Source organism: Lissotriton vulgaris, chromosome 2_1, assembly GCF_964263255.1.
Source record: "Lissotriton vulgaris chromosome 2_1, aLisVul1.2, whole genome shotgun sequence".
NCBI lineage: Eukaryota > Metazoa > Chordata > Amphibia > Caudata > Salamandridae > Lissotriton > Lissotriton vulgaris.
In genome coordinates, this window is record NC_141687.1 from 1,072,106,775 (window position 1) to 1,072,132,816 (window position 26,042).

Consider the following 26,042-nt stretch of genomic DNA (forward strand, 5'->3'; position numbering starts at 1 on the left):
AGCAGAGTCCAGTACAAGCAGGGCTAAACAGATCAGTCATTCTGGAATATACGGCCCACCCTCAGGTCTACTGAAGGGCCTTAGGAGTACAGAATTATGCAAGGAGTTGGAGCACTACATTACCTTCAAAAGTGAACAAAGGCCAAACCCTCCTAAAAAGGCAGTAGAAAGACCATGAGGATCATAGGACCAAAGCTTGTATCTGCTGGGAGCACCACAGACCTCTTCTACACCTCACAGTGTGTATTTACATAAATACAAATAGATAATTCATCTATTTAATGTTTCGAAATTATTCTTTTATTTTTTGGGTTGGCTGTTCAATAGAAAGTGCTATTTTTTGTCTATTTACATTATTTTTCAGTTGATTTATTTGTTCCGTTCAGGTTACTCTAGATAGCTTTGTTGTGGCGTAGCCGCGAGGGGGTGTAAGAGTGAACCACATGACCTCAGAAAATGCCTTGTTGCGAATAGAGGAGAAAACACCCAAAAGATCCATTTTAAATATAGATGGTGCTCAGAATATCCATGCAACAGCTTTGGTGAAAATAATTGCAATCGGAACATATCACTCACTAAAAACATGAGCAGAAGTCACATGCCCTGCATGAGATGGCATCCACTAACCCTGCCCTGTAATATCATAGCAGCCGATACCTCCCCGAGATCACCACTTATCTTCCCCCACTTCTAAAAAGTGCATCCATCTGGTCACACACCTCTATTTATACCATATTCTCCCTCATCCAGTGCCAGCGCTCCTTCCTGCACACTATATTTTCAATCAACCAAAAGTGCTCCTTCATCCAGCAATCTTTCCATGCGTTCCCCATACTGTGGCCTCCCTCAATCTTAACATCTCCCACTCTTGACCCAGAGATCTTAACTCCACTTCCTCATTTTCCCCCCAAAACTCACCTATTAGATACACTTACTCCAGATTCTCACAGCGCCTGAAAATGGGGGCGAGAGTCCTGACGGCTCCAGGGTCTATGTGGCAGGAGGTGAGATCCAGCGTCTCCACCAGGTGTCCACTGGTGCCAATCACTCTGGCCAGGATGTGGCACTTCAGTGGCGTCATCTTGACGGTGGAAAGGTCCAGCACTTTCATGGAGCGGACCACCTCGGCTGTGAAGCGGTCATTCTGAAACTCATACAATAGGAAGAGGAAGTCCATCATCTCAGAGGGTGGCTGCTTCTTAAGGCTGCTCTTCAGCAGGTGCTTCTTCATCCCCTTGGTAATCTCAAAAGCAGCAAAGTTCTTGATAGAGCATCCCAATTGGTCAAGCAGGGCGCGGTTATTTTGGGCGAGTAGTCCACCAATAAAGATGGGGAAAAGCTCAAAGGCCTCATTCTCTTGAACCTGGGCATCTGGGTGTAGCATTGGACCCTCCTTCCCGAGGATACTAGAGTTAATCTGGTCCAAGACATCATCGTTGAAGGAGTCCTCCTCACGGAACATCTCCACTGCCATGGTCTGGGCGATGCCATCTTGGCTCTTGCCACTAATCTTGCCATAAAGGCGAGGGAAGATCCTCACAAGGTTGAAGAGTGCGAAGATGCGGATGGGCAGGAACTTGGCCATAATATTCAGGATGGTGGTCAGGTCTTCACTAACCTTGCCGATGGTCTCGGAGATCTCGCTACCGATGCGCTGCAAGGAACTGCGGTGCTCTCCCATGACGACAAATAGAGCAGCCAAGTACTCCTGCATGGCAGAGATGGTGAACACAAACATCTGCTCCTTTCCAGGCTCAAGACATGGTGACAGAAAGAAGCGGAAGACATCTCTTTGGAAGACGGTGAGCAGGTTCAGTTCCTCCTCCGACTTCATCTCCACCTCAAAGCACCGTTGCAGGTCCTCCTCAGAGAAGCAGGTCTGCCGCTTCTTGTAGCCCTCATGTGCCAGCTTGCCAAGCGACTTGGCCACATAGCGCATCATGGAGATACGTGAGGGGTCGGTGATGTCGAGTATCTCGCCGCTGAAGTTTAGGCGCAGGAAGCTGGTGTAGATGCCAGTGAGGGACTGGTTGAGCACATCTGCTTTGGTGCTGTAGAGGAAATGTAGCGTGGCACATGTCAGCCAACAGTACGAGGGCAGGAAGCAGGCAGTTGCCAGCTGTTTTTGCTTCTCCAGGTTGCGAGACAGCATCTCCAGAATGTTTGACATCTCCTTGGCATCATCTTCTAGACCAGACAGACACATCTGGAAATACATCTTCTGCAGGTCAGGGTCAGAGAAGCCACAGATTTGCGCATAACGTCCCACAAATTTAGTTGGGATCCGGCTTAGAGCAGAGGGCCTGGTCGTCATAATTATACTGGCCTGTGCAAAAACAAAAATAGAAATAGCAGGGGAAAATTAGATAAATAATGTTAGTGGGTGACAATAGTATACTCTGCAGCACTCCCGGAAGAAAGTCTCTAGCTAATTGGAGACAATGGACCACCCCATGACATACAAAGGCCAAGAGATGCAGATAGAAACCTCAAGCAAGAAGTTACTTAACAGCAACTGTGAGGTCAAAAGCAGTATCAGAGAACAGGAAATATGTATATGCCCCAGCCATGCATGCAATCATACTCAAGCGCAACAAATATCCATGGGTACCTGGTTGCAGCTAAAGCAGAAGCAAAGGTGAACATCTTCAGCTCATCTTCTTTTAGTGCTTAAGAGATTTTTTTTGTGCCTTGTCCGCATTCCTCCAATTCTGGAGTCAAACTAGTTGCCTCGGTATCTCACTTTGCGTGATCATGGACACATATGCCATCAGATGACTAGTTAAATACTTAGCTCGTTCAAGGGAAGATTTTACACTTATCTTCATGTCAGTGCCGAATTGAGTGAGCGCAACATTAACCCTGGACTGCACTCAGTGTCTTTGAGAATAGGTCGCTTTTGAGAGCATCAAGAGTCCAGAACATGTCCATTTGGGCCTACAAATTTACAAATGGGTTTTACCTTGACACAGTTGACTGGTATGCAAGACCATTCATTAAAGGTCAACTGTCCTGCTCCGAATGCTCTTCACAAAGTGTGAAGGGTTCCATTCCCAGGCTCCCAGACTATCAACTGGAACCAAGTTATAACTGGCGGATAGTCCCCCAACTAGACTGAACCTGGCCCTGGGTTGCTTCTGTTCTGGTTCAGGGAGGACCTGACAGTTTGTGCTGGACTATTCCCATTGGAGCAGGGTCAAGACTGATTTGCATATAGCGGAGTCCAAACTGAGGTGGCATGGTGTGCAAAATATCAATGGCTTGGGATGCGACCCGAGTAATTACCAGTGGCTGAGATTAATTCAATCATTCCATTCATCACTCTTATTTACAGACATGAGAAAGAGACACTACAACGGTTGAAAGGTTTGTTGGAGGGTTGAATAGAGTTCTGACTACAGTTCCTACCAGTTAGCGAACAGTCTTTAGGGAACCACGGAAAGGTCACACAGCCTGTTTTAATAAATCATGTTTTAATAGTAGATTATATACTCATGACACAGATACTAGTTTTAAGTGACCCTCAAGCATCCGAAATAGCAAGAGTTGTGTAGCATGTACCCTTAGCATGCAGTGACTATGTTTTGTGCAGTTGGGCGTGCTTTTTTAGGTCATGTAAGTGAGGCCGCTATAACCATAATTCTGAGTGTTATGAATGGACCATAGAGTAGGCTAACTTCAAAACTACTCTCTGGCTTCCCTTTCACACATATTCATGATAATGTGCATCTGTATTGTATTTTATTATAGCACTAGCAGCCCGTCCCGACGTTGTCCGGGTATGAATTGCTGCCGGCCAGTAGTATATTGTTTTGTAGGATTTCTTTTTGATAGCATTTCTTATCTGTGACAGGCCTGTGAAACACTCCGATTCACAGTGCACTGCTGATGCACTTAAGAGTGCACTTTCAGTAGTGTGTGAACTCGAGTTTCCCTACTTTATTTTTCCTTGCAATATTATATAGCGCAAACTCGACAACATGGCATGAGCACAAAATAAATGACAGAAGAACACATTCATTTGTGGCAGGCACGGGGAGACAAAGCGATTTGCCTGGAATCACAGAATGTTGAGCTGGTGCAGAGATTCGATCGTAGCTCCCCAGCTCTAAAGTTCGCAATTCTAGAGCGTGTGGCGGGAGGTGTGTCTAAAAGTGTATGTCGGTGCTGGCCATCAATGAGAGAGACCAGTGCATTTTTCAAATGGGTGGTGAAAAAATATGAGTATGTTGCTGATGATGTGGGCCGCCGTGCCACCAATGTACTTACCAGGGGAGGGTAAACACCCATTATTCTGCAACTTTCTTTCCGCATACCATCAGTCTGCATACTTTCATTACGAAAGTACCATGACTCCGCAATGCCATTATAACGAATGGCATTACATTTTATGAGCTTTTGCCACGCATACATTTACAACGAAATTCGTTGTAAATGCATGAATGGTAAAAGCATGTTTCTTTTTTAATGTTTGGATAAGGTAAGTAATGGAATCGGGGTATATGTTTTGGGGTACTGAGGTATATGTTTTGGGGTGTTTGGGTATTTTAAGGGTTCAGAGATAGTTTTGGGTTCTGGGGTACAGGGGTAGTTTTAGGGTTTAGGGATAGGTATGGGTTTTGGGGTAGAGGGGTATTTTTAGGGTTCAGGGCTAGGTTTGGGTTTTGGGGTATAGGGGTATTTATAGGGTTCAGGGGTAGGTTTGGGTTTTGGGGTACAGGGGTATTTTAATGGTTCAGGGTTAGGTTTGGGTTTTGTGGTACAGGGGTAATTTTAGGGTTCAGGGCTAGGTTTGGGTTTTGGGGTTCAGGGGTATTTTAGGGTTCAGGGCTAGGTTAGGGTTTTGGGGTACAGGGGTATTTTTAGGGTTCAGGGCTAGGTTTGGGTTTTGGGGTACAGGGGTATTTTTAGGGTTCAGGGGTAGGTTTGGGGTTTGAGGTACAGGGGTATTTATAGGGTTCAGGGCTAGGCTTGGGTTTTGGGGTACAGGGGTATTTTTAGGGTCAGGGGTAGGTTTGGGTTTTGGGGTACAGGGGTATTTTTAGGGTTCAGGGGTAGGTTTGGGGTTTGAGGTACAGGGGTATTTATAGGGTTCAGGGCTAGGTTTGGGTTTTGGGGTACATGGGTATTTTTAGGGTTTAGGGATAGGTTTGGGTTTTGGGGTAAAGGGTATATTTATAGGGTTAAGATGGGTTAGTGTTTAAGGGTGTTGGGGTATTTTAAGGAGTAAGGGTGGGTTATGATTATGGGGTGCAGGGGTATTTAAAGGGAGAAGGGTGGGATTAGCACACGATATGAGACATGGCATGAAGGGCGGAACGTACCACATGCCCCCAGCGTTTGTCACGCCCCCAGCACACGCCTATAGTACAACGCAGACACGCCCACAAGGGACTACTTTGCTGGCACGGTTCTTTTATCTTTTAAATGTATATGGTGGGCGTCTGCATAGCCTATGTCCTTCTGCTGCAACTGCCCTTTCCAACGCTGTATTGGACGTTGTGATTGGTGCTGTGGTTCCTGAGATTACCCGCCTCAAAGGTTTGGGCTCTCTCTTTATTATATTAGTATGGACATCATGCGCAAAGCAGAGATGCTAAAAAAATTATGCCAGATGGGCAGGGCTGTACAAATATGTCATGGCCGAGGAAGGAAGTGGAAGAACAATCACAATTGGCCACATGAGCAGAAATGACACAATCCATAAGACCCCATATTTTATCTAGTTCCACTAGGCTGAAAAACATGGCAACATTTCGAGCAGCGTTTTGAACACATCTCGTACTTACACTAGTGGATGAGTCCCTGCCACGTAATGGCTCAAACCCTAACCACATGCAAGGCTGTGTACCAAAGCGCTTGGTAGGTTGCGGACTGGGTCGGAGTGGTAAGGCGTAGCCTCCGGCAATGGGCCGGAGTCTGAGCTGCAGCTGTGGGCCACATTTCTGGACTGATTTGCATATAGCCAAGTTCTGAGCTGGGATGGTGCAGTGAGATAAATAACGGTGATGGATCAAGCCCTGATCTTTAGACTGGGTAAGAGTGGTATGCTTAATTCAGACACTCTGTTCATCAGCACCCCCTTTTCCGAATCGTTTTTGGCCACTATAGGTGTGGCAGGGTATACTCAGACATGAGTCCCTTTCTCACGGCACCATCTGGATTCAAGCAAGCCGGGCCGAAGACGGCTGAAATGCCAGAAACCGGTCCCCGGTAGCTTGTCTCCTTTCCGGTGAAGAATTGGCTTGGTAGTTTAGTCTGCCCTGTTCCCATGATGCACTGGGCCAGGGACAGACTGATTTGCACATAGCCAGGTTCAGAGCTGGGATGGTGCAGTGAGATAAATAACAGTGATGGATCAAGCCCTGATCTTTGGACTGGGTAAGAGTGGTCTGCTTAATTCAGACACTCTGTTCATCACCACCCCCTTTTCTGAATCACATTTCTGGACAGCATGGACGCCGATTTGGGCTGAGTCTGTGCTGTTCAGATAACACCTACGGCCCAGTGGGTGCTTGAGTGGCATGCCTGAGGCAGATGGGTCTCTATTACATCCCTTTTATACCAAGGGGGTGAAAGTGTAATTCCCAGTGTCTCGCTATGTAGACCCATTCATGGATACAGATTGAGCAGGGGCAGGAGTGGTCTCGCTTTTATTCAGGTGTGGTTCACCATTGCGACTAATCCATGCACAGAGTCCTGGCAACATTTGCTTTTTTTTTATCTCAGTAAAGTTAAAAACAACACCCCCTCCACCACCTCTCACGTAAGCAGTGTTTTGCAAAAAGGCGACATGCGCAAATGTTGGCCACTTTTTTTTAGGGTGCCCGGGTCTATTTATGATCCTAATCCAGAGGTCTTCAAATTGTGGGGCGCGCACCCCCTGGGGGTGGGGGAGTGGATGGGTTTCCAGGGGGGGAGCAAATGCCTCTACAGGTACATGTAAATGAAGATGGCCTGGAAGTGCAATGATGTTTATTTGCTGCATTTCTAGGCTGTCTTCATTTACGTGGGGCGGAGGTCAGTCAACGTGCTGCTGAAGGCTTGGCTGGGCAGTGTCTGGAGTCTTATCTCCAGCACGTCTGGTTCCGGTATCCCCTGGGCCCCCACTCTGCCTATTCCTTACATTTGTATTTTACATTTAATGCTGTAGTGTGAAAAGGAATTTCATGAAAAGGAATATAAAGTATGGTTGCCAATAAAAAAATTACTGCCATGTAGGTTTAAAGAGCCTGCAAAGACCTTGTCTTGACACTAAATAGGGTTATAAATGAAAAAGTATGTATTCATTTGTAAGTTGACTTCTCTGTATTAGTTCCCTTTAATTTTCAGTCCTGGATCACTCAGGGATCCCTAGAACACAATTAAAGGTGCTTTCTATTTTATTTGATGTTTGAAGTAAGCACAGATTAGTGCTGAAAATATGGTTTTAGGTGACTTTATTTTTGTACCGTCTGGACATCAAAATAATGAGCTGGCAACCCTAATCATAGGACTGGAAGTTTGTTGTAGGATCAGCACATTATTTATTTCCTTCACCCTCGATCCCTGATTAATGCCATAATAGCAATAGTTTAACTTATATCTGAAACCCTACGCCACAGTCAATAACATACTGATTTACTTCAAGTGTCTGGCAATGAACCCTGCATTCAGACAACTCACTCCCCATTATCACCCTTCATTTTCATGCTCACCCTGCACTCATAGCGCATAGTTCTGGATTTCCCGCATTTGCCACATAATCCATCCTCTGCTGCATAATTTGCAGATAAAAAAAACTTGTTTCTAGCTCAAACGGTTCAAAAGTTACTAAAAATGCAGCAACACGTTACCTTGCAGTGGAAGGCCCTTTCTAAAGGTTGACTGGTCTCCTTTCTGTTGCTTATTGCTATATGTGGGTGTTAATGTGGTACTTATGAAGGACAATAAAGACCAGGACAGTGTTAACAAGTGTAAAAATTGCAAACTAATGCAGTAATACTATCACAAAATATGCAGCATTATGCAGCATAATTCGCCTTTACTTGCTGCAGAATTTAGTCAACGATGCTGCATAATTTGGCCCTCTCCTGCCGCATAATTCCATTGGCCCTGTTTATAGTGCTATGAGGTCCCAGTCTGTTGCAGAAAGCACTGTGAATATGTAAGTCATTATTTTAAAACAGTTTTTACATGCTCTAAGTTAGGCTGCTGCAAAATGATGCAGTGATTGATATAAAACAAGTTCTTACAAATATAATTTGCAGTAATAAGTAATCAAACTGTATCTAATGCAGACATCGTTGTAAGTGTATCAACTATTCCAGATCTCAGCTTACAACACCCTTACATTACATCTCAAAAATAATAAATCTTTGCCACCATGAAGCTTTAAGCAGAGCCACTGGAATTATTCAGCAGAAGAGGACCACATTGTGCAGCAGGTTTGACTTAATTCTGCAGCAAGAAAAGGTAAATTATGCGGCACAATGTGCCACATTTATATGGTTAGCATTACTTCATTATTTTGTCATTTTAACTCAAGGTAACGCTGTCAGGGGAAATATTTCACCTCATTAGAACCAGTTTAACACCCAAATACAGCAGTAAGCAACTACAAGATTACCAGTCAATCTTGAAAAGGACCTTCCACTGCTCACGCTTTAAGTAACTTTTGTTCCGTTTGAGCTAAAATCAATTTTTTGGGTTGAAATCACCAGATTATGTAGAAAATGTAGTAAACTGATATTTATGTGGAAAACGCTGCTGCTGGAGAAACTCATGATTCCAGGGGCCCTGGCTTAAAGTGACTCAATCAATTAATGGCTGGTAAGAAGGCTGGTTTCTTTTTTAACTTTCTGTACTACCACCACACCCTACAATTTCAGGCAGAGGCATCTCAAAGTCAGTATTAACTATTCAGGGGCATTGTGAAAGCTGAGTCCATGGGGTGGCAGGTAGGAGGCCAGCAGGGTTGCATTCTGATCCAGAGCCCTAATCCTCTCGATCCCTGGGGCCTCACTGTAAAGGTCTAGGAGACAGCGAAAAGGAGCGAGATTCATAGATATTGTCAAAGAGAAGGCCCAGAATGGGGAGCACTGTATGGGGACTCATTTTTGTGTTTACAAATGGCCACAGACAGCTTCTTTGGAGAGATGCATCAAAGAAGGGGACAATATAAGTGTTTTTTTTTTTTAAAGAGACATTTATTAGTGAAGCTGGTACGGCTGCCAAGTGTGTAAGTGGCCACTGCTGGTTATCATTAAGGGAGCAGATGCCGCTGGACTGGGTCCCAGGGATTAGAGGGGCCCACTGCATCACAGTTATGACTGTCTACCTTTCAAAAAGGGGCATTGGGGTCGTGGCCAAGATGGCGAGCGGGTAGGATGTGTGTTGCCTCGTCTCCCTGCCCTCCGATGCCCGATCAGACCCCACATGGATAGCTAATCCCCTCAGAAGCGACCAGGCGATAGCGGAGTTGTCCCCCCAGCCACCACGCACTTCAAAGTGCTGAGATAGAGGCTGGGGGCCATACCCTGATCCTTACCAAGGATAGACGGCAGAGCCTGCTGGAGCCAAAGATGGCAGCCGGACTTTGAGTGAGGCCAGGGCCCGGTATGCAGATGCGCCGCCTTAGCGGCGGGGCGCAGCCTTCCGGCCCTTGCGGGTGACAGACAGCGGAGCTAGCTGGGCTACAAGATGGCGGCCGGACTCTGAGCAGTGCCGGAGCTCGGTGAGCGGACTCTAGGTGGTGGAGCTCGACCAGCGCTTTGCCGGCTCACATCGTTAGTGCTCTGACGGTGCCGTGAGTGGCGGACCTTTGGCGGGCCCCCTAGGGAGGCATTTTGAACGATTGGAGGTGGCCGGGGGCCCACGCCATAGAGCTGAGATGGGAGGGTTGCCTGGGGGACAGCGAGTGGCTGCATCGTCCAGGCCCTGACCGGTGGAGAGCATCTAGGGGCACCCACTGAGGTACGCAGAGTGGCTTTCTGGTGCGGCAGATTGCCTGGATTTGCCACCCCCCCCCCAAAGGGAGTGAGGAAAACGTGCCAATTGGCTCCAAGCGGAGGACTCAACGCACAACTTCTGGGACTGCTCGGCAGCCCGGTTGTGACTGGGGCAGGCGGGCTGGACCGGGGGAGTGACAGCGCATCACGAGCCTGCAGAGCAGTGCGAGGCAGCGGAGGGGCGTGGGTGCAGGCGAGCTGAGGGAAGGAGCACGAAGAGGAGCATCGGCCAGGGCAAGTCGACTGGCGCTCTGAAGGAGCGGCGAGGCCCGCTGCTCCCTGAATTGCCCTTGTCGTTCTCTGGGGAGCAGTTGTATACGGGTCCGGAGGGGCCCCGGGCAGCCATTTATTAGGTGGCCTACCACGCACTGGGACAATGCACATCTCCTTGACCAGCATCTAAGGGCGTAGCGTGAGGAGGGAAAAGCCTTGGCATACTCCTCTTGTTGGCGCCACATGGATGACTCTACATGCCCGCCGGCTGGTTGCTGGGCCTTTCTGGGGCTCGTCCCTTCACAGCTCGCGATACCACCACGTACTTAGCTTGCACAGAGACACTGTTTGACCTGCACCCTGTGATTCCTCAGCCGGGGTGACGCCATGTCCAACCAAAAAGGGAGAAGGGACCGCACATTGAAGGAAATACTTACTAAGGGTCCCCAAGCTGCCGCAGGCCACAATGAGGAAAATACCCCCATCACAAAGTCCTTCCTGGAGTCATTATTCAATACACTTCGCAAGGATTTTCACACCCTGAAAAGTGAAGTAGCGGGGGAGGTGCGTGAGCTGCGGAGGGAGGTGGACACTCTCGGAGACAGGGTGGCAGCAATCGGGGATCAGGAACGGTCCAAGGACGATGAGGTCACACAGCTGCAGCAAGGGGTGATCGGTTTAAGGGAGCAACAGCTGGATCCGCAGGCCCATGCTGAAGACATTGAGAACCGTTCTCGGTGGAATAACATTCGGGTCCGGGGGGACCGACAATCAGACGCAGAAGGGTCCGATATCACTGCTTTCCTGCAGAGACGGTTTCGTGACTTACTGGCAGCGTACCCTGAGACGGAGATCCGCATTGACAGAGCCCATAGGGTAGGCCTACGACAGACAGCCAATACTCCTCCGCAGGACATTCTGGCCTTCCTACCCTACTATCCTCTTAAGGAACGCATCATCAGGGAAGCTAGGTCCAAGCACCCAGTTCAGTACCAGGGTTTGACTGTTACCCTGTATCAAGATCTAGCAGCCAGCATCCTGCAGAAACTGAGAGAATTCAAAGATGTCACAGCGCACCTCCGGGACAAAGGGTTGGCATACTCCTGGGGTCACCCTTTTCGTATCATCTTTAAATGGCAAAGTCGATTGCACCAGATTCCGTCCCTTTCAGAGGCGTGCAAGCTGTTGGGGTTGCCATACCAGAGCCCTGCTGAGGAGAGATCATCGGATCGTTGTCAGTCTCCGGCGCGCTGGCAGACAGTTGGAAGGAGACGCTTTGGGGGAGCTGCCCGGGGGCCCGATCCGGAGGTATTGCCAGAGGAACGACGAGCGGCAATCGAAGCAGTTACGACGGACACCTCCCCACAGGAAGACTCATGAGGGCGCTTGGGGTCCTGCTCGCGCTCTTGGAATGATGGGGCTGGGAGGTGAGGCAGGGGCGAGGGTTTGGCTACATAGCCCTTGGCACGGATGCCCCGGATTGACTCATTTCACCACGAACACACTACTGGATGTGGTGTGTGCTGGACTGTGATGGGGGGTTTGTTTTGGGAGTTGGGGTTTGGGTTTGGGAGGGGAGGGGAACTGGTGTGCTTAGGGGCGGGAGTGGTTTGAGTATCTTCAATCGGGGCTTCAGGTGTCCTAATTGTGCAGGTGGGGCCAGCGGTTTATTTCACCGGCTAGCACTACAGGCTTGGGAGCGCTTTGTTTACCTGCCCAAATATGCAAAACGCTGACCTAACCATCCTCACACTTAACGTCAAGGGCCTCAATAGCCCCAACAAGAGGCGAGCAATCTTATCCTAGTTTGAGAACTCGGGAGCAGACATATGCCTGCTGCAGGAAAAAATAGCTGGTACGTGATTGACATAGGTTAAAGTCCAAGGCATTCCCCTATCAATATCTCTCCTCTATGACTGGCAAGAGGGCGGGGGTGGCGATTCTGGTGGCGAGGAAGTTTTGGGGGTCAGTGGGAGATAAAGTAGCGGAAATGAAGGGACAGCTACTGCACATCGTTTTTGGATTAAGGGCCTTGCTTAAACGATTAGATCGCTATACGCTCCAAACGCGGGCCAAGAGGTGTTTCTTAGAACAGCCCTTTCAAGATTCCTAGAACCGCAAGACCGCTTCATATTGGTGGGGGGCGACCTGAATCTCATTATGGACACCACAGTGGACATATCGGCTAGTCGACAATCCCAGGGGGGGGGGGTCTCAAGGGAAGTCAAGAAGTGGTTAGCAGATAGGGGCTTGGTTGAGCTATCGTGAGCGCTTAACTATAGGGCCTCCCAATTTACTTACTACTCGCACGTCCACCGCACCTATGCAAGGTTGGACCACTTTCTGGGTTCCTCAGAGGCTGAAGCTGCGGTTAAAGATATTTGGATTATGGCGAGGCCTTGTCGGACCATGATGCTGTGTTGGTCACACTAGGGGTCCCTTGCATAACCTGGCCAGCCGGGACCTGGAGACTGCGAAAGACCATGCTTCACAAGCAGGTGGTACAGGAGCAAATCCTTAAATGTATCAAATATTACTTAGAGACTAATGATACCCCAGACACCTTGGTAGCTACACTTTGGGGGGCGCTTAAAGCGGTAGTGAGAGGAAAGCAGATCGCTTTCTCAGAGGCAGAAAATAAAGAGGGCAGAGCCAAAAGGAAAGAACTCACTGCCCAAGTGCTAGAGGTGGAGAGAGCCCACAGACTCCCAGGAGCCTCCCGGCTTTGGCAGTAACTGAAGAATGCTCGTGCCCTGCTGTCGGGGCTCGACCTGCACAGTGCAGAGTATGCGGCGCTTCACCTAAAGCACTCTTACTATGTCGAGGGGACAAAACAGGCCGGCTGTTAGCCAGCAGGTTGAGGGCGAAGATGCAACAGGGCAAGATTAAGGAGCTTATAGACTCGGAGGGATGCCAGATCACCAATGATGTGGGTATAGCACAGGCTTTTAGGGATTTTTTTGCAACTCTTTATGAGGGAGAGTCATCAACTGCCCCGCAGATAGACGCCTACCTCCGACAGGCACGCACGACAGCACTGACCCAGTCAAAAAGTAATGCGCTTGATGATCCCATTCGCATCGAGGAAGTGATAGGAGCCATCTCCCGCATTAAACTCCTGAAAGCCCCTGGTCCGGATGGATTTTCGGTGGGGTTTTATAAGAGGTTCTGCGCTGTCTTAGCTCCAGTACTTACCCGACTCTTCAACTCCTTTATGGGCCCAGGTACGATCCCTCCAGAGATGCTGTTGGCCTCAGTTGTGGTGATACCCAAACCGGGTAAGCATGCGTCCCGGTGTAACTCCTATCGGCCCATCTCATTGCTTAATGTTGACTTTCAACTGTTCACAGGGATTTTAGCAGCACATCTGGGCCCTCTCATGCCGGGTATAATTGATCCCAATCAGTCTGTCTTTATACAGGCCCGGCAATGTAGCGATAACACAAAACGCATTTTTCATCTTATCGATAAGGCCCATTGCACTAGCATGGCCGCCTTTCTCTTGTCGGTGGACGCCGAGAAGTCGTTCGACCGGGTAGATTGGCGCTTCTTGGACTGAACTCTGTCACATTTTGGATTTTGAGACAGGTTCCGAGCGTGGATATCGAACTGCTACACCGTCCCCAAGGCAAGGCTCAAGGTAAATGGGGTGACTTCCACACTCTTTTGAGATACAGCGCGGGAACAGACAAGGGTGCCCGCTCTCCCCCCTTCTCTTCGCCGTATATATAGAACCGCTGGCACAGAGGATCAGGGACAATCCGGGGATAGCGGGCATCCCATTTGGGGGAAATAGGCATGCAGTTAGTCTGTATGGCAATTTATATAATATCCTCCCTGGAGTCCCCAGCACACTCGGTCCCTGGCTTCTTGTCGGAGCTGGAGGATTTAGGTCAGGTTTCAGGTTTGTGCATCAATATTGGGAAGTCTGCCGTCTTGTGGTTTCGGGAAGGGGGCTCAGCCCCAGCAGCTGGGAATAGGCGATATGCGGGCATACCAGTTCATTCTTCCTTCCCATACATGGGCATAGAGCTTGCGGCGTCGGTGTCCCAAACGGTTCATCTCAACTACTCTAAGTTTTTACAACGCTCAACCAAAGACTTAAATGAGTGGAAGGGTCACTTGCTCTCCCTGCTGGGCAGGGTTGCGGCGGTTAAGATGTTGCTCTTGCCTCGAGCTCTGTACCTCTTTCAAAATATTCCGGTCTGGCCACCCGCCGAGAATGCTAAAAGCTCTACAGAGAGCTATTAATCTATTCATATGGGGAGGACAGAGACCCCGGCTGCGCAAGAACCTGTGATATCTGAGGCCGGATGATGGGGGATTGTGCATCCCCAATGTTTTAGAATATTTCCGCGCAGCACAATTGCCTATCTAGTGAAGTGGAAACGCCCCGAATCTGAGAAAAGCTGGCTTTTCCAGGATCGATCGATAGCTCAATTGAATCTTTGGAAGGTCCCCTTTCTTCATCGGACTCACAGACCTACCGGCCTCCGGGTTTCGCCTTTCACATAGTCTCTGCTGCGAGCGTGGGATGGGGTGACGGTTAGACGGGGTCTGACGACTTTCCCTTCTCCTATGACACCGCTTTTCAATAATAAAGAGTTTTTCCCAGGGGTAGATGCCAGGGCTTTTTCTGCCTGGAGGGCAACCGAGTGTCAGTCAGCAGGCCATTTCTTCGACCGTGAGGGTATCATCCCCTTCCATGATCTTAAGATGGATTACGGACTTCCAGCCACGGAGCGCTTTCGCTACTTTCCGCTTAGACACTTCCTCCTCCATGCAGACGTTTGCCTAAAAGTGGCCAGAAAATTAACTAAGTTTGAGAAGTGGCTATACATCAAAAACTCGGACAAGGCAATGATAACTGTTATATACGATATGCCCCGGGTCGGGGCTCCTGTGGAGCCAATTGCAGGTCAGGGAAGGGTGGAGTCGGAACTAGGGTGACACCTTACGTGTAAGGAGGGGGCGGACATCTACTATCACGCAAACCACACAGCGCATAACACGGCTAACAGAGAGGCGGCAGTTAAGATAGCTTTGTATTGGCACTTGACCCCAGCCCGTCTTACATAGGGGGAATCCAACACGCAGTCCGTGGTCCTGGCGGGGCTGCTGGGAGGAGGGTACCCTGCTACATATTTTATGGGAATGCAGAGAGCTTCAGACTTACAGGAGGGAGGTTCTAGACGATGTATATTGTCACTTTGACACGGAGCTCCCGCGTTTCCTTGCTTACGTGATTTTGGGTCTGCCCAACCCCATTACATACCTACTCAAGTCTAAGCGAGGCAGATTGACGGGGATAGCTTTGGAAGCTGCCACGCTGAACATCCTATCACACTGGGGTTCATCTGTGAGACCCACACGATTGGGGTGGCTACATAAATTATGGTATGTCCTAGGTATGGAACGCATACAGGCCTCTCTTTCCCATAATATGGACGGCTTCTCCGACGCCTGGCAGCCATTGATTGCTTTATTATCAACGGAAATGAATGAAATTACATGTCCTAAATATCTCCGCTTTCTTCGGCTCCCACATCTGGCCCCCTTGTCATAGCAGGAGGAGACTCATGCAGGACTTTCCATGTCCTTATAACACATCTCGGTACGGTAGGAAGGCACACCAGTTCGGGGTGGGAGTGGGCGTTGGGGTTTTGGGGTGGGGAAAGGGGGTGGGGGGGGTTTATGTCACTTTTCTAAATGGCAGTACAGCGATCTCCCTCATCATTCAACTGCTGGCACGGTGGTTAGTGTGGAAGCGCCGGGAGGGCTCTTGAGGCGGCTATGTGATTCACGGTTTCTGGCCAACGGGAGGGGGCTCATCTTCGAGTTGTTATGCTTGAACTGTATGTTCGTCCTCGAAATGTCTGTATTTCTTTTGATGCAAATGCCAATAAAACAAAGTTAAACGTAAAAAAGTGGCATTGGAGCTTATTTTCCTTTTAAGCATTAGGACCGAGGTGATAATCCGTCATGGTGGTGAAGAGGTAAAAGGTGCAGGTGGAGATAGCCTGCTACTCAGGGCTGCTGCTACTCAGGGCTGCAGTTATCATTAGTGCAGCAGGTGTAGTTGCATTGGGGTCAAAGAGTGTGAGGGGCTCAAAAGACCTCAATTATGGGGAGCAGTTTGTTTGGGATAATATCTGTTTGTTTGATGTATTTGCTGTTTTATAAGTCTCATATTTAGTGCGGTTCATAAGCTATAGAAAATGTATTCCTGCCATCATCTCATAAGCCCTGCTCACTGCACACAGCCATGTCCCTCCTGCTCCCCCAATCCTTGCCATAAAGTTTTGGAGGGGGGCCCGACCTCAAAACATTTTGCTTAGGGGGGCTCAGAGCAAAAATGTTTGAAGACCTCTGTCCTAATCCAACCTTTCTGACTGGCAGCACAAGAACGAATTGGCCTAAACCATGTGCCCCTGCGGTCCTCACTCCTCCCTCCATACAAGCCCAATCCTTTTCCATAGATTCCAGAGACTCTTGCTCTTTCTAGCTCACAAGAGGAGGCATTCTTCTGACCTGCTAGAATTGCATCTAAAGTAACTTCCCCTTTCGTTATTGGCAGGGAATTCCGTTTGCACGTGCGCAAAGGCGTCCGTGCGTGTGTGCGTGCTTCAGTTGTTTCAGCACGGGCAGTAGCATTGCAGATTTTGCCACTCTCCTTTGGTTCAGCCTTAGGTCCGGTCTTCACGGATCTGTGAGTCTCGTAAAATATAGTTTTTATATGTCTCAACAAGTTAACTTTCATTCCAGTTACCCTTGTCTAGTCCTCTCCCACTTCCCCCTTGCTAATTAAACAGTTCTCATCTTTAGCAAGACCCTTTACCCAAACAATAGTTCCAAACAGGTGGGATTCCATATATTAGGCCATTCTAATCCAACCTCTCTGAATGCTGCTCCAGCCAACCACGAGCATTGATTGGGTCTGCTGGACGCTGCGGCACATGCTTGCAGTTGATAAGAGAACGTTTTCCTCTCTTGCAGTACCATACTGTATGCAGTAGCTCAATAACGCGTCATACCCCGCTGAGGGGTACGAAGCACACTATTGACTGGATTCTGGAAGCATGCTATAATGTAAGCAAGTGCACGGTCTGCAGAGGGCTCTTTCAGATTTGCTCCTATGTTGTAGGATGTAAAGACAGCAGAGCTATCTCTCACATTGCAAAGACAGCAGAACTACCACTCAGGTCACAAAAGTCTTGTAGGTATGCTGTAAAGACAGCAGAAATATCCCTCATGTAACACCGATCTTGCACGCAGGGTGCAAAGACAATAGAGCTACCGCTTAGGTCTTGCAAGAAAGGCATTTAGGCAGCAGAGCTATCGGTCAAATTGCACAGGCCTTGCAAGTATTGCCTTGTAACATTTATATAGCGCTTTGTATCAGTTGCTGCTGTCAGATAACTTGATGAAGCATATTATCTGACTGGTAGCATGCTACACCGTAGAAGAGTGTGTGGTTAAAGGGTGTTGCCAAATGAGGCACTTGTGGGATGCATTCTGGTGTTGTGTTCTTATTTTTATCTTGGGGCGCAGTACCTGTACACACACATTAGCAATCAATCAACATCTACACAGATAATCAGACACAAAAGCACACTATGTGAACAATAAGATAGATAGCCTCTTAAATCATGCAAATATTGTTAAGGTGTGTGATTTTTCGCTTTCTCCAAAGGTTGTGAATTTTACCACTTTACCTTCACCCAAGCAATTTTTTTCTATACTGCAAGAAAATGTTCACTGCGTAACAATATACGTTTCTCTATTATCAAAATATACCAGGCTAGAAATGTATGCAGGTTTTCTTTCTTGTTAGCTGTTTAGCTGGGGTTTTCTATGCATAAAAGCCTTATTCAGGAAAAGAACACAAGCTGGTATCTCCAAAGCAGGTCTTATGTGGAACTATTTTCCAAGCATTAAATAAAGAAATTGTTGCATACATTATCATGGCTGTCATGCGCCGTTTGCAAAGTAAAAGAAACATTGCATCTTAAACGAAGTTGCAAATTTTTCAATAGAACTTTCAAAGTTATCACATTCCTAGAATGGATGTTATGCATAGGTGCTAGACAAAAATACACTGCATAGATGGACTCATGGCCCTCACCCATCTGCTAGAAGTCATGCCTGGCGCATGCACTATGCACCGTCTGGAAATACCCACCTCTGGGAGCATGTAGCCCCTGATCAGATTAGCAAGGATGGTTACAGGTGTCAATGGCTCATCGAGGTCACTGCAGAGCTCAGCTCCAGCAAGCCGGAAGTCCAAATCCAGCCACTCCAGTCCATTGAAGACGAACAGCACCTTGAAGTCGGAAGAACCAAGACGGGGCAGCACCTCACGCAGATCCCTGTACTTTTTGGTGATGAGCCGTTTGAGCGACAAGGGGGCACTGTTGTGGGACAGATCCTCACAGGAGAAAGACACTAGCAGGTCAAACTGTGTCAAGCCTCCATGGCACCAGTCCATGATCAACTTCCTGATCAGTGTGCTCTTTCCGGTGCCAACAGTGCCGTACAACACTACATTTTTCACGAATTGCCCACTGGCATCACGGTCAAAGAGGTTGTGGATGCCAATGGTCCTCTGGCAACCGCACGGATCCAACCGATTCTGGAAGGTCAAGTGCTTCATGTTCTCCTGCAGGAAGCCCTCCCTGATGACCGGGTCCACATGCATGGCACCAAGGCTGAAGGATGGGCCATAGTGCTTCTCCTCCGTGGGCAGGTGGCTGAGCCATGCAGCCAATCGGCGCTTGTGCAGTGTGATGGGGTCTGTTGGGAGAAAAAATTGTAACAGTTCATACTTTTATCAAAATATGGTCAGTAAAAGACTCAGTAATCTTCCACTGACAGCCACGTCAGTAAAAGGCCTATACTACAATGCAGGATGATGATAGTTATAGGCCTAGAATCTATAACTGGCAGCAATGCATGCAAAGAGCCCTGGGATGTACCACTTGCAGTCAAGTCAGTGAAGAACTGTTATGTTATCGGGATTTGTATATCATACAATCACCCGTGAGAGTATCCTGATGCTTCAGAGATCTGTGAGAGGCTTGCTCGAAGAGCCAAGTCTTAAGCTTCTTGCAGAATTCAAGAAAAGAGGAGGAGACTCTGATATGGAGTGGGAGGTCATTCCATGCTTTAGGAGCGATGTATGAGAAAGCTCGACACCTGCTTTGGTGGATGCATGAGATGTGTGCTAGTAAGAACCTGGCCGAGCAGAGGTGTCTGGAGGGTTGGTGGGAATATATGCAGCACATCAGGTATGGTGGGATGGGCTTTGTATGGGTGGGTGGGTGAGGAGATTAAACTGTGCACGCTTGCATACTGGGACCAGTGGAGCATCCTCAGGTGTGGTGTGATGTGAGTCTGGCATGGGAGGTTGAGCATGAGTATGGCTGCTGCGTTCTGGATAGTCTATAGTCTCTTCACAATGTGCTTGTCGATTCCTGAATAGAGGGAGTTCCCATAGTCCAGTCTGTATGTTATGAGGGCTTGGGTGAAGGATTTTCTGGTGATATTTGGCAGCCACTTGTAGATCTTTCTTAGCATCCTGAGGGTGTGAAAAAGTTAACAGTAACTGTGTTGACCTGGGCGGATATTTTCAGTTTGTTGTCAATGATGATCCTAAGGTTTCTTGCTTGTGGGCTACTGGTGGAGGTGTGGCTGTGGTCTGTAAGTCATCAGGTGGAGTCACACAGTGAGGTATCTTTTCTGAAGGTCATTGACTTGTCTGTTCACAGTTCACTGTTAAACTTCACCCAGGAGGCCACTTCAGTTATGTAGGTGGTGAAGTTGCTCCTAGTCATTGGTAGATTTGCTCACAAGATTCAGTTGTGGATCGTTGAAGTTGGATAGGATGTTGATGTTGTGGACTCGGATGACGTCGACCAGTGGGGTCACATAGATGTTGAAGAGGATGGGGCTGAGAGAGGAGCCTGTAGGTACTCTGGAGACGAGTTCTCTAGGATTCTGAAGAGTAAGGTTCCAGATTGATTATTTGTGTTCTACTGGATAGGAAGGAGCAGATCCATAAGAGGATGGGCCCTTGAATGCTAATCTTGCGCTTTTGTCTAATCGTAATTTAGTGAGAGAGACTGTATCAAAGGATGCTGAGTGGTCAAGTAGAAGGAGAGCAACGGTTTCTCTTCTAGCCAGGATCCACCGTATTTTGTCTGTTGCTTCGATGAGGGGCTGTGGTTGGGCCTAAAGCCTGACTGTATGGTTTCGAGGAGTTTGTGGTCAGCGAGGTGGTTTGGAAGGTCTCTGCAGATAGCTTTTTCTGGGACCTTGACTGGTTATGGTAGGAGGGAGATAGTTAGCGAGTTTGGTCAGGTCTGCTCATGGCTTATTTAGGAGAGCGTTGACCGCCGCATGCCTCCAGGCTTTAGGGAAAGTTGCTGTGTCGATAGAGATGTTGAAGATAGGGGTAAGGACCCTACTAATGGTGGTTGATCCTTTGTTGATGGTGTAGAGGGGGCAAGGGTCTGACATAGCCACAGAGTAGATGAACGTCATGATGGTGGAAGGCTCATCTGTGATGATGGTGTTCTATGTGGTCAAGGTGTGTTCTCAGTTCATGATCTGTAGAATGGCGGCAATGTTGCTATGGCCAGGTTGATGGTCGAAGTTTTCATTTACTGCTGTGATTTTGCTACTGAATAAGTCTGAGAGGTTGTTGCACAGGTCTTGCGATGGGGTGAGGTTGTTGGCTGTGGCAGCTGGTGTGCGAAGTCTTTAATGATCAAGAAGATCTCTTTGCTACTGTTGGAGCGGATGTCGATGCAGTCTGATAGGGTCTTCTGCTTGGTTTCATGGTTTTGCTGGTGGTACAGCCTCAGGCCAGTTTTAAAGGTGTCATTATCTGTGCTTTTCTACCTTCTTTTCCTTCATTATTCAAGCTGTTTAAAGTTTCATTTGGACATTCTGGGTTCTTCTGTGTACCTGCTGGCCTGGGTATGCGTTCTTGCCAGTTTGCTATGTTTGCTTGGGGCCAACATGTCAGCGCATGCAGAGATCTAATCATTGAAGTTCTTGATGTTGTTTGGTAGGTTGCCAGTGTTCTCTGGGGCGCTCTGGGTCTGTACGGAAGCCCAGTCCTTCGCTGCTATGTTTTTCCAGCATCTGCCTGGTTTGACATGTGGTGGTTGATCTTATGTGATGAGGGATGTTGATTTGGAAACTGCTGAGGGAGTAGTCAATCTAGGTGATTGGTGTGGATTTATTCATGATGCGGGACTGTTCCTGTGAGAATCATGAAAGCCAGTGTCATTAGAATCTCCCACTCACCTACCATCTAGCCTGGAGAAAGTCTCTAATCTCCTATTTACAGGCACGTCGGTGAAGAATTCTGGCATGTTCCAACGGTAACCATGACAGGCAATAGAATTGGAATCTACCACTGAAGTCATGTTAGTGAAGGCTCTTGCAATCTACCAATCTCAGCCATGTCAGTGAAAGGCTCTGAAATGTTCTATCAATGGCCATGTCAGTGATAGGCTCTGGACTATTGGAATACCAGACATTTATTTATTTATTTATTTATTTATATTTATCTGTAGTTCACTATAGTGTAAACAAGACCCACAAGGATTATGCAGTGCTTTACATCAAGCTGAAAGTTTCCAGGAGAAATGTCAGGCTCTTCAAACATAGTGAGGTGCAGCATGAGCAATGACAACAAGTAGGAAGTCTGTGAACAGGTTTAAGTTCTTGTATTGTAGCCCATCAAGTTCCGCTCAAAGTGTATACATGAACAGCTAGGATTCTAGTTTCAAGGCATATCAGCTGTACGCGTGTTTTTTAATAATGAGAAATTAATGCATAATTCAGAAGTGTTCACGTTAGCATAACTAGGCCTCAGTCAAAGACAAAGTCACAGTCAGCTTGTAGAAACATCAATTCAGAAAACAAATGTGCATTTTATTTTACAATGAATGAGTCTTTTCCGCATACACATTTCTGTGTGCATTTCAATATCAGAAAAATAGGTAAAATAGAAGCTCTCTCTGCGGGGTCTGCTTGCTGATAAAATACAAATGTATTAATGTGTCTGCCTCGTGAGGAAGCTGTGCCTGGGATGCAACAATTTCAGGGGCTTTTGCTTGAGGTTCTTACAATGAGCTATTCATTTATTGTTTATGAATATGTAGCAAAGTAGGTGTTCCTAAAATGTTATTTCATGTATCATGTGCATTTAAATAGTGACTGGTGCTTTTACAGGTATCTTTGTAAATCCTACACTATTATGTTATTTCACATCATATTGAGTGTGTGGTTTTTCTGCTTTAAACCCAACAAAACATGCTGCATTTTGACAATGTGCCAGACTTCCCGTGCCTTTCTAACTGTGCAAACTCTGCACTAGTCTGTCATTTGACGTATACTTTAAACTTCCTGCTTTTGGAGGCACACTGCCATTCCTCCTGCTGAACTATACTTTGATTCTGGCTGTTTGGTTACTTTGGAACCAAACCTTATGTTGATCCTTTTGCGCTACTTGATTTTAACTTATTATGCTGATTCCTCACAATATGACTGAATTTTTTTTATTTTTGCCTTCTGCATTTTATCCTAAGTTTGAAGTAAACCTTTATGATTTTGACTTTAAATTCTTGTCTTGTGAAAGTTTTATTAATAGTTCTAGGGCTAGTCTTAAGAAAACTTACCAGGTCCTAAGAAGACTTAAACGTCTCCAAGCATGCACGAGCAAAGACAAGGGGTAGGAATTCTGAACAGGTTAGAGTTCTGGAATAGTAGCCTATCAGTTTCCGCTCCAAGAGTGTACATGAAGAACTTGGAATCACTTTTCAAGGCTTATCACAATATAACGTGGAAACTTCCTGCTATATTGTCTGTTGAAAAGATGTACTTTGAGCTCTTGCTTAACTGCTTAGGTGCTATAGACATACTGGAGACGTCTATAGCACCAGCGCTCAGGTACTAATGATGGCTCCAGCACGTCCTAGAGCTTGCAGTAGATATCCCTTTTGTGCGAGCACCAGAGGGATTTCCTTTAATTCTTTTTAGCTTCGGGAGTTGGGAGAAGAGCTTCCCCAGCAGCCAAGGTGTTTTGTTTATCTTTTTTTCTATGAAATGACGATTGGTGCACATGACGTGCGGACGTCATTTCAAAGAAAATGAACGTGAAATGAGCTGATCAGTTCATTTCACTTTCACAACTGAGATGTGCCCCTGAGCACCGATTCAGACAGGCGAGGTATCATTGGAAAGGAGATGGTTCTTTTCTCTAGTGAATCCTTGAATGAGGATCGCCGCAGGAGGGCAATCCCTAAGCAGGGATCCACCCACTAGACACCAGGGACTATTGTTTGATGGGAAGCTACCCTCCTATCATGTGTTAGTGCTCCCCACCCCAAGCCCAAAAGTCTTGCTGCCCCCCTTTGGGGGCAGATTAGAGGTTGTTACCTAAATCTGCCTCCAGTCGGGGCAGAAAGCCCACTAGACACCAGGGGCATTTTTCCAGTATTACTTTCACATTAATGACCTAGACCACAGAGGCACTTATGAATTATTTATTTAATGTTGTACCATATGTTGCAAAACTTTTGCAACTAACTCCTCTATTTTAATGAATGAGGTAGGAGGTACATACATATTGTGCCATATTTAAAAATTGCCCAATCCCTTAATATAAAACGACAGTTGTGAGACAACAAAAAACACACACCTATGTGCCAAACTCAGATAGACAGAAAAAAGTGTGTGTGAGCAAGATGGCGCCTCACAGGCGCACCACCAACGGGAACCTGGTAGGTACTCCCCAGGATTGCCCTGATCTCATCATTGGCACCATCAAGCTCAAAAGAAAGAGATGTGTCCAATAACAAACAAAGAATGCGTTTGTGAAAAAAGTTCAGTGTATAGGAACCACGAACAACACAAATAGTGTCAAAACAAACATATAAACCACAAACAACATGGATCTTTACTTTATTCTGTCTCTTTCGTGTTGGTTGTGGGCTCTAAAAAAGTGAATATGGCTACTGCTTATCTAACCATACTCTACTTGCCGACATGTTTCATTGCCATTCACATTTAGGCAATTTCTTCAGGGCGTCACAAATTTTTTAAGCCACTGCATTGGACATGCGTAGTTTTCACAACCTCACTCGACCAACTTGGCTCATACCAGTCGAGAGGACGGAACCCTCGTGGGTTTCTGAATGACTCCAGATGTGAGTCACTTTTCCTTCCCTTCACTCATTTTCACGATAGGGAAAAGGACAAACGGCGTTTCCTCAACCCGCATTTTTCCAGTCAACAAATGGATGTAGGCAGCCCTCCTAGGCATTGGGCCTAGCCCCCCCACCAATCTGCCCCTGATGGGGAGCAGAAAGCCAACTAGACCACCAGGTCCCTCCCGCAAGCCCAAAATAATGTCATCCCTGGGGGGCAGACTTGAGTTTTTCTGTCAATCTCCTGCTTGGGAAGGGGGGGGGGGTAGAAAGCCCACTAGACAGCACAGATGGGTTTTGTTTGCGCAGAAATGGTTGGGGGAGGCCCATCTGTCCTAGCCCTACCCCTCAAATGACTGCAGTGGTCTTTCTTGCCCCTCCTGGGGCAGATAAGAGCTCTTTGGCCCCAATCTGCCCCTAGACACCAGGGTGTTTTTTTTATTGCTACAAGTTATGGGGTTGCCCGCTCACACGTCGGGCCTAGGCTCTACCTCCAACATGTTCCCAACAGTCTTTCTGTCCTCTCGCGGGTGGGGTGGGTGCAGATAAGAGGTCTTTAACTCCAATCTGCCCTGCTGGGAGGCAGAAAGATCACTAGACACCAGAGACTGTTTTCTGTTAAAAAAAAAAGAAGTGATTGGAGGGTGTTCATCAACAATCTGCCTCAGGGGGTCAGACAAACTGTTGTGCAGAGAGGGGTTTAAAGAAGTCAATAGATACATTTCTGCAAGGGGCTTCAGAGATGAGAGATATCAGACCCAGGCAAGAGGGTAAGGGGCTTCAGAGAGGTGTGAGCGAGGTACCCAGGCACTAGGATGATATTGGGTGACAGAGGTCCAACTGGTGTCACAGAGAAATACATACAGGCTTGGCAGTGGGGTGTGAAAGATGAATACCCAGGCACTATGGTAAGTTATGGCAAAATGGTGTCCCTGGACACAAGGGTAAATGGTCTTTATAGGGGTGTCAAAGAGGTGCATGCAGATACTAAGATGCACAGAGACATGCAGAAGCCTAAGGCTACTAACTGGCCTCACCTCCGGTTGTCACAGTCCTGCACATCTGTCCATGCCAGCCCGGCCCTGGGCAACAAATTATGTTCCATTCTCCTCGGAAGCCCAGAGCAGTCTTCCTGTAGCAAAGAACTGAGGTGAGTGTATGGAAGCATTATTGAGGATTATTACAAATTTGCAGAAAATTCTTTGACTTGCAATAATGTAAAGACCAACTTTATGACACTATCCCACATAATCATTTAATATACATCACAAAGGCAGAAAGTGTAACAATAACAAATATAAATAAAAATGAAAAGACTATGTAAAGAAATAAAATGGAGGGCAAGGCCCAAATGTAATGGCAAAAAAACACTACTTTTGGCCAGCCTGTGCTGGCAGGTTAAAGGGTTAGTAACATAGCCAGTTCAATCTTAAGTTGGTGATTTAAATGTTAAACATATTTCGATTAAACAGTTTAGCAGTTTAGCTAGTGGATCATGTTGCGTTGAAGACACCAGGCAGTTTACATCTGACAAGAATGGTTAAACTAAGACCGATGGCTTCTAGTGCAACACTCAGAAACATCTGGATGAGACAGGTGAGGCATGACATTCTGGAGA

The 26,042-nt window shown here is 47.2% G+C and overlaps 1 protein-coding gene across 1 annotated transcript in view; it reads right to left on the reverse strand.

Annotated features, from left to right (window-relative positions):
• Positions 1–26,042, reverse strand: part of NLRX1 (NLR family member X1) — a 201,206-nt gene that overhangs the window by 35,532 nt on the left and 139,632 nt on the right. Inside the window, exons 4-6 of the mRNA XM_086956764.1 lie at positions 25,462–25,556; positions 18,385–18,995; positions 936–2,326 (exon numbers count right to left, since the gene is read on the reverse strand). Of these exons, the coding sequence (XP_086812890.1) occupies positions 936–2,326; positions 18,385–18,995; positions 25,462–25,556 (2,097 nt within the window). The remainder of the gene's footprint in view (positions 1–935; positions 2,327–18,384; positions 18,996–25,461; positions 25,557–26,042) is intronic.